Here is a 16,617-nt window from a genome sequence, read left to right as displayed (position 1 = left end):
GAGAGATGAGAGTGAAGAGGTACTGAGGAGCTGCAGAGTACTGCCACTCCGACGAGCAAGGGGGTGTGTGGAACAGGCACACGGCTGTCATCTCTGCCAATCCCCTGCCCCTGATGGGTGCAGGGGACTGGCAGAGCCAACAGCCGCATGCCTGATCTGTGCACCCCCTTGATGTCTGCACCTGGGGCAGATCACCCCCACTGTCCTGACCTTGGTACACTAGAGCTCCCATGACAGACACAGTTGTTCTTTAGAATGGAAAGTCTGGGTGGAATCCTACAGCATTTGGATCCTCATGGTGTCTCTTTGCTTGCTGTGCTTATATTTTTTATTTTTTTAAATCAGCTCTCCTGTCTTTCTGTTTTTCTTGCATGTGTGCAATGCTGTTTAAATTAATAGCCCTTTGTAGGCAATAGAAATTGATCATTATTGCATTTTTCTGAGAAGGAATCATTTAGCAAAATTTGCTTTTGTTTTGTCTAGGAGTAATTTTGGGAGATTTTATATATGCCTCTGTTTTTGCAGTAAAGATTGTTGGTAATGTCTCTCTTCTTTTAGCTGACATGGGCTTTGCCAGACTGTTCAACTCCCCTCTGAAACCGCTGGCAGATTTGGATCCTGTGGTGGTAACATTCTGGTACAGAGCTCCAGAACTGCTTCTTGGGGCAAGACATTACACAAAGGCTATCGGTAAGTGAATATGATTTGTCTGAAAGCCAGAGTAAACCAGAGAATTTAACTGGAAGTGTAAGTGTTGTTGGTGGGAATGAAGGGATACCAATGAAAGATCTGGTTACTGTTTTTAATTAGGGTGGAATAGACCCATGCAGTCCCCCTCTAGTAGGTTGGCAATTCTACATTACAGAATTACTATACATGGTGTGTGGGAAAAAATGGGACCCCAACATTTTTCCAAATAATTCAAAAACATCCTACTGCAGCAGAAACTTTTGCCTTAAATTTGAGACATTTCTGAGTACTTTATTGTTCAACAGGATGGAGCTCCAGCACATCGAGCTCACAAAACAGTTGAGCTCTTAATAAATAAACCAGCTCAGTGGTGTCAAAGACTTCCTGAATGTGTCAAGGTGGAAGGAGGACACTTTGAACACAAATTATGAATTAACTAAGACAAAACCCCATTTATACCAATGTATTTTCAAAGGTCATACTAAATGTTTAAAAGTATTTTAAAACTATGTAAGGGGGTCCCATTTTTTTCCGGCACTGTGTCCAATACACTTGTGTATCTCAGGCATTCGAACAGAAATGTCTGTACCTAAAGGGCCAGAGGGAACAGAAAAGATTATGAGTAGAAAAAGACAGAAAAAAGGCCAGAAAGGGTTTTAGAAGTAAGAAGAGTGATATTCAACTGGGCTTTGAGTAAGTGCTCTTCTGGCAAGACTGGAGTGACTTGGCACTTCCTTAACCTTATTTGTGGAACCGGTGAGCTGCAGTGTATTGGACATGCTGAAGACTTTAAGAGTTTTAGAGCTGGGGGGCTGCAAACAAGAAATCGGCAGCAATAATCGAGGAACCAAGCACTAGAATCAGAGACGACAATTCCAGTAGCAAGAGTGAAAGGCACAATGAGCACGGGCAGTGTTTTCTACATAATGAAAAGCAGATTTATAGATATTAGAGAAACAAGATCCAAGCATTATTTCTCCGTCAGTGACAGGGCTTAGATTTTGGGCATGGGAGAGGTAAGTGCGAGCTCAAGATGCATAATTGTGTGGTGGTGTAGAATTAGAGAGGTTAAGTTTTTGAGACATTTACTCCTGGATTCTATGTATCGACTGAAAGTTGCGTGCCGAATTTTGACATGTGCCTAAGATGTGCACACAACTGAATTGATTAATTAGTCCTTAAATAGCAATAATTGGGCACTAACAACCAAACATTGGCAGTTGCATGTGCATTTTGCTGTTTGTTATTGTATAAAGAGCCACGTGCAACTTTTATAGTGCATATCTGAAAAGTGTGGGCAGGGGCATGTCAGAGGCGTTCCCAAAAGTTATGTGTGGAATTATAGAATTAGGTCGATCCATGCCTAAGTTAGGTATTTATACCTGCTTTTAGTAGGCATAAGCCCCATGCCATAGATGTACGGTTCTATAAAGCACTTTATAGAATCACGTTTAGCACCGATCTTTTGGGGGGGGGGGGGTGCTGAATTTATTTTTATTTTTTTTTTATTTATTGCATTTGTATCCCACATTTTCCCACCTCTTTGCTGGCTCAATGTGGCTTACAATACATCATGAATAGTGGAAGTATATAAGAAGATATACATTTAGCATTATAGAAGGATCTTGGGTAAGATGATAATTTATTTTTTTATTTATTTTTTGTTACATTTGTACCCCGCGCTTTCCCACTCATGGCAGGCTCAATGCAGCGGGCAATGGAGGGTTAAGTGACTTGCCCAGAGTCACAAGGAGCTGCCTGTGCCGGGAATCGAACTCAGTTCCTCAGGACCAAAGTCCACCACCCTAACCACTAGGCCACAAGTTTAACAAGCAAACATGATAATGATAGAACATACTAGTAGTTTAACAAGCAAATATTGTAAGGCATTTCTGGATATTTGTTTTAGAGCACCATTTACTGAATTCCCTCCATAGTTCTCAGAAATTGAGTGGATGGTAAACCCATGCTACAAACAATTGAACAGGGCAAAGTATTGTTGTTGTTGTTGTTGTTTTTTTTTTTTTTTAAAGAAATGAAAAAAGAAATAAGCTGCATGAGAAGTAAGTGACATTGTAGTTCAGTATGTGCTAATTATTGATTGTTGTAATTTACTTCCCTAGATTAGGAACCCTCCATATGAGCAAGAGATTTGACTAGTGAGGGGATAATATTTGGAAGGTGAGATGAGTTGAAGTGTTTGGTCAACCTTTATGATTACAGAGCTCAGATATTTCAGATAGAAGAAACAGTTATGGTTGCTGTTATCAGTTCACTTAGATTCATGGACACAAGGTTCCACAAACAAGATGTAGGTGATGACTTGTTGTTCCTCTAACCTAATATATATTGTAATTCTGCAGGCATTGTGCAGGTCAAAACAGGAGAGGAATGGACCAGATAGGGCAGAACTCCAGTAAAACACAGACTGGGAGCCAGCAGAATGTTTAACAGTGCGGTCTTTTGTAGTGCACGCTTTATTTGTTCAGGCACTGAGAGCCAACATAAGATATAAGCAGGCATCTGCCTTCAAGCTAACCAGGTGTAGCCAAATGAGAAACAGTCTTTTCCCTAAAATACTTCGAGCAGTTCCAGTTGAGGAAAATACTCTTCCCACTTTGGCAATCAGGCCAAATCTTCAGCCAAAGCTCCACGATGGAGTGGGCAGGGCAAGCAGAGATGTTAAAGTAAATAAAAGAAAATTAGTCCAGCAAATAAGTCCAGCACAGCTCTGCTGCTAACAGTTATAACTTTTCTCAGAATGTAACTCCAAACAAAATGTAAGTTCCATCAGTTCCATACTCAAACTCAGGCAAACAGTTTGAGGTAGTGAAAGTTTCAGCATGCTTCACTGCATTTAACAAACAACTGTGTAGAACAGGAGCACCACACCTCTCTCTCTGTCTCTCTCCCTGTAGAAACATTAATGAAGAAATCTGCCCCAAGGGTGTATAAAGCCCCACCAATCCTTACAAACTAACCAGCAACAACAGGAGATTCCCTTCCTCCTTCCAAGGCTGAGCAATTCCTCCCTCGGGGGAGGGGGGTGATCAGAAGCAAACGCCGGCACTAGAGACTGTTAGCACCATACTAGCGCCGGCGTTTGCTAACGCCCCATGATCAGAGTCCTCGAGCATGTGAAACAATGCGCTTGAGGGCTCTGAACACAACTAGCATGCAAATGCATGCTAAACAGGGCTAAACATATTCATCCCCAATGATCAGCAGCCAGCACGCCAAAGATTGGGTCGCTGGCTGCGGCAAACCCAACGCCAGCTCCGAGCTGACGTTAGGGTTTGCAGATCATTGGGGGGGAATGGTGAGCCCTGTTCAGTATGCATTTGCATGCTGGTAGGTCCCCATTCCCCCCAACAACAAACCTGCCAGCGACAGGAGGCTGGAGGTCCAGCAGACCTGCGGTCCTCCCCCACCCCCCCAGGTTCAGGGAGGGCGGGAGATCTGATGGGTCTCCAGCCCCCCCCTAACTCCCCCAGCAAAAGTTCCCTGGTGACCAACCAACCCCCCCCCCCCCCCCCCCCCCCGTGACAGGGAGGCTGGAAATCCACTGGACCTCCAGTCCCCCCCCTCCGATGCCCCCCCCCCCCCCAGGTTCAGGGAGGGCTGGAGATCCCCCTCCACAGAGAGGGGCTAAACCAATTGGACAGCATAAGCCTGGGATGTCCCGCCCACTCATTACTGGAGGGGGACACCAGGAAGTTCTTATCCAATTAGTTCACAGCTCTAAAGTGATGTCATCAGGGAAGTTCTACAGTGAGGAGGAGTTGGGACAGCAGCCAGCCAATGAGAACTCATCTTCAGGGAGATGGGCATTCTAGGATGTCAGCCAGCCAAAAAAGGAAGCAGCAGGAACAGCTGGGGGTGGAACTAAGCTCTGATGCTGATTCCTTACAGAAGAGCCGAGAGCAGCAGAGCGAGGTTTTTCCTAGCAGCAGGAGGCAGGGAGCTGCAATACAGGTATGCCCATCCAAAAAAAGCGCTTTTGTGTCTGCGTGTATGACAGCCATCTACATAGTAACATAGTAGATGATGGCAGAAAAAGACCTGCACGGTCCATCCAGTCTACCCAACAAGACAAATATATGTGTATACCTTACCTTGATTTGTACCTGCCTTATTCAGGGCACAGACCGTACAAGTCTGCCCAGCAGTACTTCCCGCCTCCCATCACCGGCTCTGGCACAGACCGTATGTCTGCCCTCCACTATCCTCGCCTCCCACCCACCAACCCCTCTTCCCCCCACCTGCTCCGCCACCCAATTTCGGCTAAGCTTCTGAGGATCCATTCCTTCTGCACAGGATTCCTTTATGCATATCCCACGCATGTTTAAATTCCGTTACCGTTTTCATCTCCACCACCTCACGCAGGAGGGCATTCCAAGCATCCACCACCCTCTCTGTGAAAAAATACTTCCTGACATCTTTCCTGAGGCTGTCCCCCTTCAACCTCATTTCATGTCCTCTCGTTCTACCGCCTTCCCATCTCCGGAAAAGATTTGTTTGTGGATTAATACCTTTCAAATATTTGAATGTCTGTATCATATCACCCCTGTGTTCCTCCTTTCCTCCAGGGTATACATGTTCAGGTCAGCAAGTCTCTCTTCATACATCTTGGAACGCAAATCCCGTACCATTCTCAAGCTTTTCTTTGCACCGCTTCCATTTTTTTAACATCCTTCGCAAGGTACGGCCTCCAAAACTGAACACAATACTCCAGGTGGGGCCTCACCAACAACTTGTACAGGGGCATCAACACTTCCTTTCTTCTGCTGATCACACCTCTCTCTATACAGCCTAGCAACCTTCTCGCTAAGGCCACCGCCTTGTCACACTGTTTCGTCGCCTTCAGATCCTCGGATACTATCACACCAAGATCCCTCTCCCCCTCAGTACCTAACAGACTCTCACCGCCTAACACATAAGTCTCTCTTGGGTTTCTACTCCCTAAGTGCATCACTTTGCATTTCTTCGCATTGAATTTTAATTGCCAAACCTTAGACCATTCTTCTAGCTTCCTCAGATCCTTTTTCATGCTTTCCACTCCCTCCCGGGTGTCCACTCTGTTACAAATCTTAGTATCATCCGCAAATAGGCAAACTTTACCTTCTAACCCTACGGCAATGTCACTCACAAATATATTGAACAGAATCGGCCCCAGCAGCGATCCCTGAGGCACTCCACTACTCACCTTTCCCTCCTCCGAGCGAACTCTATTTACCACCACCCTCTGTTGTCTGTCCGTCAACCAGTTCCTAATCCAGTTCACCACTTTGGGACCTATCTTCAGCCCATCGAGTTTATTTAAGAGCCTCCTGTGGGGAACCGTGTCAAAAGCTTTGCTAAAATCTAAGTAGATTACGTCTATAGCATGTCGATGATTCAATTCTCCAGTTACCCAATCAAAGAATTCAATGAGGTTCGTTTGGCACGATTTCCCTCTGGTAAAACCATGTTGTCTCGGATCTTGCAACTTATTGGCTTCCAGGAAATTCACTATCCTTTCCTTCAGCATCGCTTCCATTACTTTTCCAATAACAGAAGAGAGGCTTACCGGTCTGTAGTTTCCAGCTTCTTCCCTATCACCACTTTTGTGAAGAGGGACCACATCCGCCGTTCTCCAATCCCTGGGAACCTCTCCCGTCTCCAAGGATTTATTAAACAAATCTTTAAGAGGACCCGCCAGAACCTCTCTGAGCTCCCTCAATATTCTGGGGTGGATCCCGTCCGGTCCCATGGCTTTGTCCACCTTTAGCTTTCCAAGTTGTTGATACACACTCTCTTCTGTGAACGGTGCTCTATCCACTCCATTCTCAGGTGTTCTTTTGCCAGTCCCTCGTGGTCCTTCTTCAGGATCTTCTTCAGTGAAAACAGAACAAAAGTATCTATTTAGCAAATTGGCTTTTTCTTCATCATTATCTACATAGCGTTTCGCTGTATCTTTTAGACTCACAATTCCCTTTTTAGTCATTCTCCTTTCACTAATATACTTGAAGAAATTTTTGTCGCCCCTCCTTACATTTCTAGCCATTTGTTCTTCCGCTTGCGCCTTCACCAGACATACCTCTCTCTTGGCTTCTTTCAGTTTCATCCGGTATTGACTGTTCTGTGCATTCTTAGCTCACCGACTTGCTTCCCCCATGTCACATGCAAATGAGCTGGGTCACAAAAGCAACAAGCATCTCATTTGCATGCAATTTTCTTAGTGAATCCCTCTGTGTTTCTAAATTGGTAAATTTTTACCGATTTGAAAACGCAGACGGATTCTTAACGGGACCTTTGTGCATCTGGCTGTGAGTTCTTTAAATATGTCTCCATACATTTTATGATAAAGACCACTGGCCATTTTGGTAGCCACCTTCTGGACTGATTCCATCCTGTTTATATCTTTTTGAAGGTGTAATTTCCATGACTGTACACAAGACTCTAAATGAGGACTCACCGGAGACCTCACCTCACCTTCTTTTTCCTGCTGGCCATTCCTCTCCTTATGCACCCAAGCATCCTTCTAACTTTTGTTGTCATGTTTTCTACCTGTTTGACCATTTTAAGATCATCACATTTGATCACATCCAAATTTTGCTCCTCTTTTGTGCACAAAAGTATTTGACCCCCTAAACTTATACGAGTTGGCAATTGCACACACGTCCCTTTAGGAGAGACGTAGAACAGTCTTGCTTTTGGCATTGACGTTTTAACTTTTTTTGGAAGAGAGGAGACCAAAGAAGCTTTTGTTGTAGCACATTTTCAACAGTGTACGTTTCACACCATATCATCAAAGGTTGTTCAAGACCCCTGAGGCAGGCCTTTGGGCCGAAACACGGCTGTGTCTGGTCGTTTTTCTTATATAATAAAGCATTTTTTGGCATCCTCATTTGTTTTCCTCACTTTTTTGTTTCATATTTCATTTCTTAAAACCCCCTAACTTTACCATTGCGTCGAAGTTTTGTAGCCCAATTCATAACCCTGTATTTTTTTAGCATTAAATATTAGCTGCCAAATTGTGGACCATTCTTCAAGCTTTGCTAGGCCCCCCTTCATGTTAGTATAATATAAAAAAAAAAAAACAACTTTATTGAAGATACCGTGTATGAGACAAATGCATAAACACACTTCCCAGTACTTCCAGTTCACAGGTAGTATCTGCGATTTTGGCTGGGAACACACCACTTCTACTACCGCATGTTGTCTTTTGGTCTTGCATCAGCTCACCAGAGTTTTTACCAAATGTCTAGCAGTAGTCACAGCATCCCTGCGCAAACTGGGAGTCCATGTGTTCCCTTATCTGGACGATTGGCTAGTGAAGAGCAGGTCGAAGGACGGTTCTCGGGAGTCCATGTTGAGGACTATTCAGGTGCTCCCCAAGTCCCATCTGCACCCTGACCAGCAATTGGAATTCATTGGAGCCGTGCTTGATAGGCAGAAGGTTCAAGCCTTCCTCCCGGGGCTGAGAGCAGATACTGTAGTTGCACTGGCTTCTCGGGTTTGAACCTCTCAGCAGATCACGGCTTGGCAGATGTTGAGGTTATTCTGCCACATGGCATGCACAGTTGATGCCCTTGACACGTCTTCGCTTAAATATCAATAAGACAATGACCTGCTGGTTAAGTGGGAATTATCATTCCCCAACTTTAACACCTGTTTGATAAACCCATTCCAATAGTGAATAGTTTATATATTTGAGGATGGTGATTGATTCTGCTGTATCTTTCGGGGATCAAATGTCTTCCTTGGCGAAAAAGGCATTTTGTTCACTGAATGGGTTCATTAAAGGGGTATTTTGCTGAAATAGCTTTGCAAACCCTAATACATGCCTTATTTACATCCAGGCAGGATTATGGCAATATAGTATATTTGGGACTACCTGGTTGTCAGCGTAGGTGACTGCAGACATTGCAAAATACTGTGATTAGACTTTTAGGGAATAACATAGTAACATAGTAGATGACGGCAGGAAAAGACCTGCACGGTCCATCTAGCCGGACAACAAGATAAACTCATATGTGCTACTTATTGTGTATACTTTACCTTGATTTGTAGCTGCCATTTTCAGGGCACAGACCGTAGAAGTCTTGCCCAGCACTAGCCCCCCCTCCCAAACACCAGCCCCGCCTTCCAATCTCGGCTAAGCTTCTGAGGATCCATTCCTTCTGAACAAGATTCCTTTATGTTTATCCCACACATGCTTGAATTCTGCTACTGTTTTCATCTCCACCACCTCCCGCGGGAGGGCAGGTTATTTGATCATGTGTCACCTTTATTTGTTAAATATCATTGGTAGCCTGTCTGTTTTAAAAGTAGGTTTAAGATCCTTTGCCTAGCACATAAATCATTATGGAATCAAAAGCCGCTATATTTAAGCAGGTGGACAACATTATATACACCAATTAGGTGTTTTAGGACAATGCAGGATTACAGGATGTCAGTGCCCCCTTAGGTGCGTTGGGCAAGTACAAGGGAAAGAGCAATTTTTTGATAGGTCCTGGTACTTTGGAATGGCCTGCCCAAGGAAATTTGCGCCAAGGAGAATTATGAGATTTATAATTTTATTAAAACACTAGTAAAAAAGGCCCGTTTCTGACACAAATGAAATGGGCGCTAGCAAGGGTTTCCTTGGGGTGTGTATGTTTGATAGAGTGTGTTTGAGAGTGATTGTGTGTGAATGAGAGTGTGAATGTGTGTGTGTGAGAGAGAGAGTGTGGGTGCGAGCGTGTCTGTGAGAGAGTGTGTGTGTGAGAATGAGAGTGTATGCGAGTGTGTGAATGTGACACAGTGTGAGACAGAGTGTGTGGTGGTCAGTGTATGAGAGTGAGAGAGACACTGTGTGTGTGGCAGAGATACCTCCCCCCTCCCTCTGTGTGGTCACAGGATCCCTCCCCCCTTCTGGTTCCACTCTCCCCTACCTCTCATGTCTCTGGACACCCCCTTTCCCCCTCTGGTCTCGGTATCCCTTCCCCCTCCTCCCTCTTCTTTCTCTCACACAGTCATGTTCGTGCTTGTTTGTGTCTGGCACTCTCTGGGACCTTGAGCTGGTCTTGGATGTATTTTGGAGACAGTGTCGTTATTTTTTGCAGGCTTGGGAGAGCTGTTTCTCTTTTGCTGCTTCTAGAGATACCTCCCCCCCCCTCCCTCTCTGTGGTCTCAGTACCCCTCCTCCTCCCTCTTCTGTCACGCAGTCATGTTGGTGCTGCTTGGTTGTGTCTGGCACTGTCTGGGACCTTGAGGTGGTGTTGGATGTATTTTGGAGACAGTATCGTTATTTTTGTCAGGCTTGGGAGAGCTGTTTCTCTTTTGTTGCTTCTGTACTGAATTCTTTGTATCGGCCTGGCAGATGGGCATGCTCCGTTGCTGTACATCGGGTCTGGTTCGGTTGCTGTAGTGCTGGGGCCATCGAAACTTCCTCCGTCTCTGGACAGCGAATTTTAAATCAGATGTGGGAGTGGAGCCGTGCATTCCCCTGTTTGAAGGGGCGGGACTTGTGTGGTTTTTTTTATCCAAACGCCGCTGCTGCTTTTTCTTCCTGTCCTCCTCCTGCTCCTCTGCGGTGCCAATTAAAGCAAGGTGGTTTAGAAGTCCGTGTGAGTGTTTGGGAGGGGGAGCTGAACTGGGTGCGGATGCGGTGGCTCGAGCTGGTAGTGCTGGCGTTTACAGGAATCTCTGTCACCTGTTTTCCTTCCTTGGTCGCGTGAACGCCAGCTTGGAGAATCACCGCATCAAGACAGAGCTTCCAGAGTAAGGGCGGCGATGTAGAGATGGGTTACTGGCGGTCTTCGCCTGCGCTTTCTTTGCGGTTGATCCCCGTGCTAGTACACTGTGGAGGAGTGTGATATACTTTTTCTGGCTGGCCTGGAGCGACTCAGTGACTGGTTTTTTTTTTGCGGTTTGTCGCCAAGGGGGGGGGGGCACTAACAGTTGATTCCTAGGCAGTTGATTCCTACTCCTCCCCCTGCCTGGGAGATTTTCTGTTTTGCGTCTGTGCTTGCGACGTCATCCGAGGCTTCACCCAAGGCACAGCCAATCAGCAGTGCAACACGGTCGGTGAGTGTCATAGCTCCGCCCTCGACGTCATCACGTTTGACACGTGGGCGGGGCAGACACTCCTGGACTAAAATCGGTCTCTGCCGCCTCACTTTTAGAACGTTGGGAAAGTGAGGCTTCATAGGAGGTGCGTTTTATATAGAGAGATATTTTTCAGGGCTATCCACTGTCCCCCTTTTTGTATTAACATTAGACCCTCTTATTAGGGAGGTTGGGCTCAACCCAGCAATTCAGGGGTTGCATGTGGGTCCTCTTGAATTTAAGGTCACTGCGTTTGCAGATGACCTTTTGGTGCATTTGGTGGACCTGATGTGCTCCCTCCCAACCCTTTTGAAATCAGTGGAGGAATTTGGCAATTTCCCTGGCTTTAAATTCAACAAATACATATCAGAGGCTCTGCCTAGGGACACCTCCCTGATTGCTGCTTAGGGGATAGGTTTCCTCTTCATTGGGCAGAAGCTCGCTTTTGTTATCTCGGAATTCAACTTTCGGTGGACCCCCGACAATTATATAACACCAATATATCAGAGATTCTAAGTTTTACGAGGCGCTGGTTGGAGAGCTGGAAAGCCCTTCCCCTATCACCGGACAAATTAATTTAATCAAGATGACTATCCTTCCTAAGTGGCTTTATGTTTATCAGACACTGCCTATTCTTTTTTTCTGTAAAGATCTCAAGGTGCTTAATAGCTTGTTAGTCAAATTTAGCTGGGGAAATAAAAAATCCAAATTGCAAGCAGATAAATTATATGGTCCCTGGAAGAGTAGGGGGCTGGGTCTCCCTGAACTTAAATGGTACCCGTAGACATGCCTTTTGCACCATGTCAGAGACTGGTTCCTCCAGACATCCACTTATACCACCTTGGCCATGGAGCAGGCGCTGGCTGAGCCCTTTCATTTGTCTTATTTACTGCATGCCCACACTCAGATGCTTCCTGAACACATAGGACAAAGTGTTTTAATTCGTCCACTTAAAGAGGCTTGGAGGAGGTTCATGCAGCTTCTGGGATGCAGTCCCTTTGCTACTGAACTTCTCCCACTTGTGGATAATGAGACCTTTCAGCCGGGTACGGATAACAGGATCTTCCAGAGATGGGCTCGAACAGTCTTCCACTTTCTTTATCAAATCCTTCAGGAAGACGGCATGTTGTGTCTCAGGGGGGATTTTCGAGAGGGGGGGCAGAGGGAGCATAGAACACAATGTTTGCCTGTAAACAGTTGGAACATTATATGGCCTCCCTGCGAGCGGGCTATTTAAGAAGCTTAGGGAGTTTTTCCAGGTAGATACTATGGAATACCAATCCATTTCTGTTACACAGGTAAATCTCTGTCCTCTTACCGCCAAAGAATTATTTCAAGACCCTTAGGCGTTGGACTCATGACCTAGGCATAACCATAACTAATGCAGAATTCCTTCAATTGTTAGGCAGGATTCCCTCTTTCTCTTGTTGGGCCAGTGTAAGAGAATTCCACTTTTGCATGCTGACCCAAGCTTACCTTTCTACCACACAAGCTTTTCGAATGGGACCTGCTTCATCCCCGACCTGTCTCAAGTGTGGCCCGGGGGAGGGTACCTTGGCTTATGCACTCTGGAGGTGTCCTAGGATACAACACTTTTGGTCTCAAATAGTCAGATACTTGTCGTATCCACTGGGGAAAAGTATTACGATCTCACCACTTGGGTTGTTGTTTGGGAAACTTTCAGAGTGCGATACCCTACTTAAAGGTGAGCAATTGTTTCTGGCTAAAGCATGTTTTCTTGCCAAACGCTGTATCCTGCAATGCTGGGTGTGAAAGGACTCTCCTTATTGGCATTGGAGGAATAAGCTATATGAACTTAGGATATTGGAAGGTAGAAATGCCCACTTATCCCTTAAAAGTCAAAAATTGTTTCTGACCATTTAATCATTGCCTATGAGAGTGAGAAGTGGCATTCTTAATAGGTTGGCTGTGTAATTGTATAATAATAGTTTGATTGTTTTATCCATGCAGTTGTTATTGTTTTTTGGGGGCTTGGGTGGCGGGTGAGGACTATTGTAGGGGAAAAGGGTTCCAATTTGGAGAGTTAGGATCGTGGAAAGGGGTCATATTACAGTAAGGATGACCATATTGGCCACACTATTGTTTTATCTTAATTTGTGCTCTGGTGTTATCTATCCCTCTTCTGTGTATTGTATTGTTTGCGCCCCTCTTGTTGGATCTATTGTCTTTTTGTTTTGTTTTTTTCAATAAGCGGAACTTTTAATAAATAAAAACGTTTTTTTTTAAAGCAGGCTTTCAGTCTGTAGCCCGGGAGGATGGGGACTGTGTGCGCTGGCCTGAATTTAGTTGTCTTTGTGATTGTGTGGAAGAATGAATACAGTCTTAGTGAGCGTTGTATTAGGTCTGTCTTATCATTTTATGGAGTTATTTTCATTTGTGTGTGCATATTAGATCTAGTTTGTAAACCACCTAGATCTGGTAAAGATTGGTGATATATCAAATGTTTAATAAACATAAACACTCTGATGTTTCTACCGTCCAAGAAAGAGGATATCCATTTAAAAACTGTCCCATCTATTCCTGTCTGACCATAATGCCTTAGAAATATATCTTGTTGGACCAAATCAATAGCTTCAGAAAGGTCCAAAAATATCAATATGCACAGGTACACACATAAATTATAGAATAATATAATTTGCATGCATTTTAGCATACAACCAGGGATGGACATTTGCACCAGCTATAGGTATCCAAAGATTGGAGGGTGGCCAACCAAATGCCAGTTTTTAAAAAGGGTTCCAGGGGCGATCTGGGAAACTAGACCAGTGAGCCTGATGTCAGTGCCAGGCAAAATGGTAGAGACTGATAAAGAACAAAGTTACTGAATCCATGGATAGGCATGGTTTAATGGAACAGAGTCAACATGGATTTAGCCAAGGCAAGGCTTTCCTCTCCAATCTGCTACATTTTTTAAAAAGATGTGATTAAACGTACAGATAAAGCGAGGCAGCTGATGTAGTGTGTCTAGATTTTCAGAAAGCTTTTGGCAAAGTCCCTCATGAAACACTCCTGAGGAAATTAAAAAGCCATAAGATAGAATATAGGAGGCAATGTTCTGTTGTGGATTGGGAACTGGTTAAAAAATAGAAAACAGAGAGTAGGGTTAAATGGCCAGCTTTCTAAGGAGAATAGTGGAGTGGAGGGATCTGTACTGGGACCAGTGCTTTTTAACATGTTTATGAATTATCTGGAAATGGGAACAGTGAGTAAAGTGATCAAATTTGTAGATGACATAAAATTATTCAAGTTGTTAAGTCACATGTGGATTGTGAGAAATTTCAGGAGAGCCTTGCAAGACTAGAAGACGTGGAGGGGCATAATCGAACGAAAACGCCTATCTCAATGGACGTTTATCTCCAATAACCGGTACGTGAAAGGGCGGGACAAACCGTATTTTCAAAAAAAATGGACGTTCATATTTTTTCCCGAAAATACGGGTTGTGCGGGGCAAATGCCTTGGATGTGTTCGTTTTTGAGCTGGGCGCTTTTGTTTTTCAGCGCTAATGGAAACCGAAAGCGCCCAGCTCAAAAACGAATACATCCAAGGCATTTGTTCATGGGAGGGGCCAGGAGTCGTAGTGCACTGGTCCCCCTCACATGCCAGGACACCAACCGGGCACCTTAGGGGGCACTTTTACAAATCAAAGAAAAACTGTAAACGAGCTCCCAAGGGCATAGCAGCTTTCCCTTGTGTACTGAGCCCCCCAAATCTCCCCCAAAACCCACTGCCCACAAGTCTACACCATTACCATAGCCCTATGGGGTGAAGGGGGGGGGCACCTACATGTGGGTACAGTGGGTTTTGGGGGGGTTTGGAGGGCTCAGTATTATGCACCACAAGTGTAACAGGTAGGGGGGGATGGGCCTGGGTCCACCTGCCTGAAGTCCACTGCACCCACTAACAACTGCTCCAGTGACCGGCATACTGCTGTGATGGAGCTGGGTATCACATTTGAGGCTCGCATACAGGCCGATAACCACGCCCCAGTCCCGCCTTCACCACGCCTCCGACACACCCCTGTCAACTTTGTCCGCATCCGCCACGGAGTGCAGTTGAAAACGTCTAAAATCGGCGTTCGATTATACCGATTTATTCGTTTTTGTGAGATAAACGTCTATCTCCCGATTTGGGTCGAAATATAGGCGTTTTTCTCTTTCGATTATAAGCATGTAAGTATCCAAATAGCAAATAAAATTTAATGTTGACACATGGACAGTGATGTATATTGGGAAGAATAATCCAAATTATAGCTACTTGATGCTAGGTTCAACTTTAGGAGGCATCACCCAAGTAAAGGATTGAGTTGCCGTCGTGGACAGCACTTTAAAATCTTCTGCTTATAGTGTTACTGTGGCCAAAAAAGCAAACAAAATGATAGCAATTATTAGCAGAGCAATATTTATGTATTGTATGTATTTATAGGGATTTATTAACTGCCTTTATGAAGAGATGCACCGAAGGCAGTGAAAAGCAGATATAGCTTGACACAAAGCTTACAATTTTGTTTACAGCATACCAATAGTAAAATCATCAAACATAAGCATAAATACAATCAGTGAGGTAACTGTAGAATCGAATCTTAATAATAGGAATAATATGATACAGTGTCAGAAATATACACATTAAAGTAGCAAAGTAGAACAGAGAAACCTGAAGGCACATAGTGACCATAAGGCCTATCCAATCTTCCCATCTATGCAATCTACTATCCCTTCCTCTCCCTTAGAGATCCTATGTACTTGTCCCAAGGTTTTTTGAATTCAGATACACTTTTCGTCTCCGCCACCTCCATTGGGAGGCCGTTCCACAAATTCACCACTCTTTCCAAGAAGAATTATTTCCTCAGGTTTCTTCTGAGTCTGTCCCCTTTGATCTTCATCCTATGCCTTCTCATTCTAGAGCTTCCTTTCAATTGAAAGAAACTTGCCACATAGCAGATGACGACAGATAAAGACCTGTACAGTCCATCCAGTCTGCCCAGTAAGACTAACTCATAGCATATGATGCAAAATAACATATATATTATTGATCTTGATATGTCCTTGCCATTTTAAGGATACAGACTGTATAAGTCTGCCCTTTACTGGACATACTCCCCAACTACTGGAGTTGCAGTTGAAGCCCACTCCAGTCCATCCAGATATATCTAGTCATAATCGGGGCACAGGCTGATCTTTTCTCAGCTTTTGACCTGGTTGACCACTCACCACAGCTCTGCCGCATGTGCTCACTAGGCATCTGAGGTTCAATCCGTGCCTGGTTTCTGAGCTACCTTTCCAACTTTACTTTTCAACTGGTTCACAATAACTACTTTTTCTCAGTTTTTCCTCTAAACTCCAGAGTCCCTCAGGGCTGTATTCTTGCCCCCTTCTTATTTAACATTTTCTCACTCTCCTCTCCTCACGATTATTCAAGAGCAAGATGTACCCCATTCTGCTACTTGGATGACATACAGAACCTTTGTTGTGTCTCCGACCCCTCCATCTCACTAATTACACTCAACACTTGTTTTTAACAATGTTTCCCACTGGCTTAAGGACATCTTCCATTGCGTTTATTCCTACTATTCCAGGATGAGTGGATAGTTATGTCCATTGACCAGCAGGTGGAGATAGAGCATACAGAACTGAGCACCAGTACATAGCCCCCTGCTCAGCTGAGCTCAGCTCCTCAGTATCTTCCCTCTCCAGCAGGTGGATGGACAGATCTTCTATCTCTTGTCCTGAGGCCCTTGCTCCTGGTCCAGTTGGTCAGCTAGTCCCCAGTTGAGCATGGTGGTCAGTGCGGCTGCAGACATACCTGGTGGTGCTGGGTCTCTGCCATGTATTGTC

At 44.7% G+C, this 16,617-nt stretch overlaps 1 protein-coding gene across 1 annotated transcript in view; it reads left to right on the top strand.

The window, feature by feature from the left end:
* Positions 1–16,617, top strand: part of CDK19 (cyclin dependent kinase 19) — a 391,521-nt gene that overhangs the window by 216,968 nt on the left and 157,936 nt on the right. The window contains exon 6 of the mRNA XM_030199212.1: positions 559–690. Within this exon, the coding sequence (XP_030055072.1) occupies positions 559–690 (132 nt within the window). The remainder of the gene's footprint in view (positions 1–558; positions 691–16,617) is intronic.

Source organism: Microcaecilia unicolor, chromosome 3 (genome assembly GCF_901765095.1).
Source record: "Microcaecilia unicolor chromosome 3, aMicUni1.1, whole genome shotgun sequence".
Classification (NCBI taxonomy): domain Eukaryota; kingdom Metazoa; phylum Chordata; class Amphibia; order Gymnophiona; family Siphonopidae; genus Microcaecilia; species Microcaecilia unicolor.
Note: the sequence above shows the minus strand (reverse complement) of the source record. Positions and strands in the feature narration are given on the sequence as shown.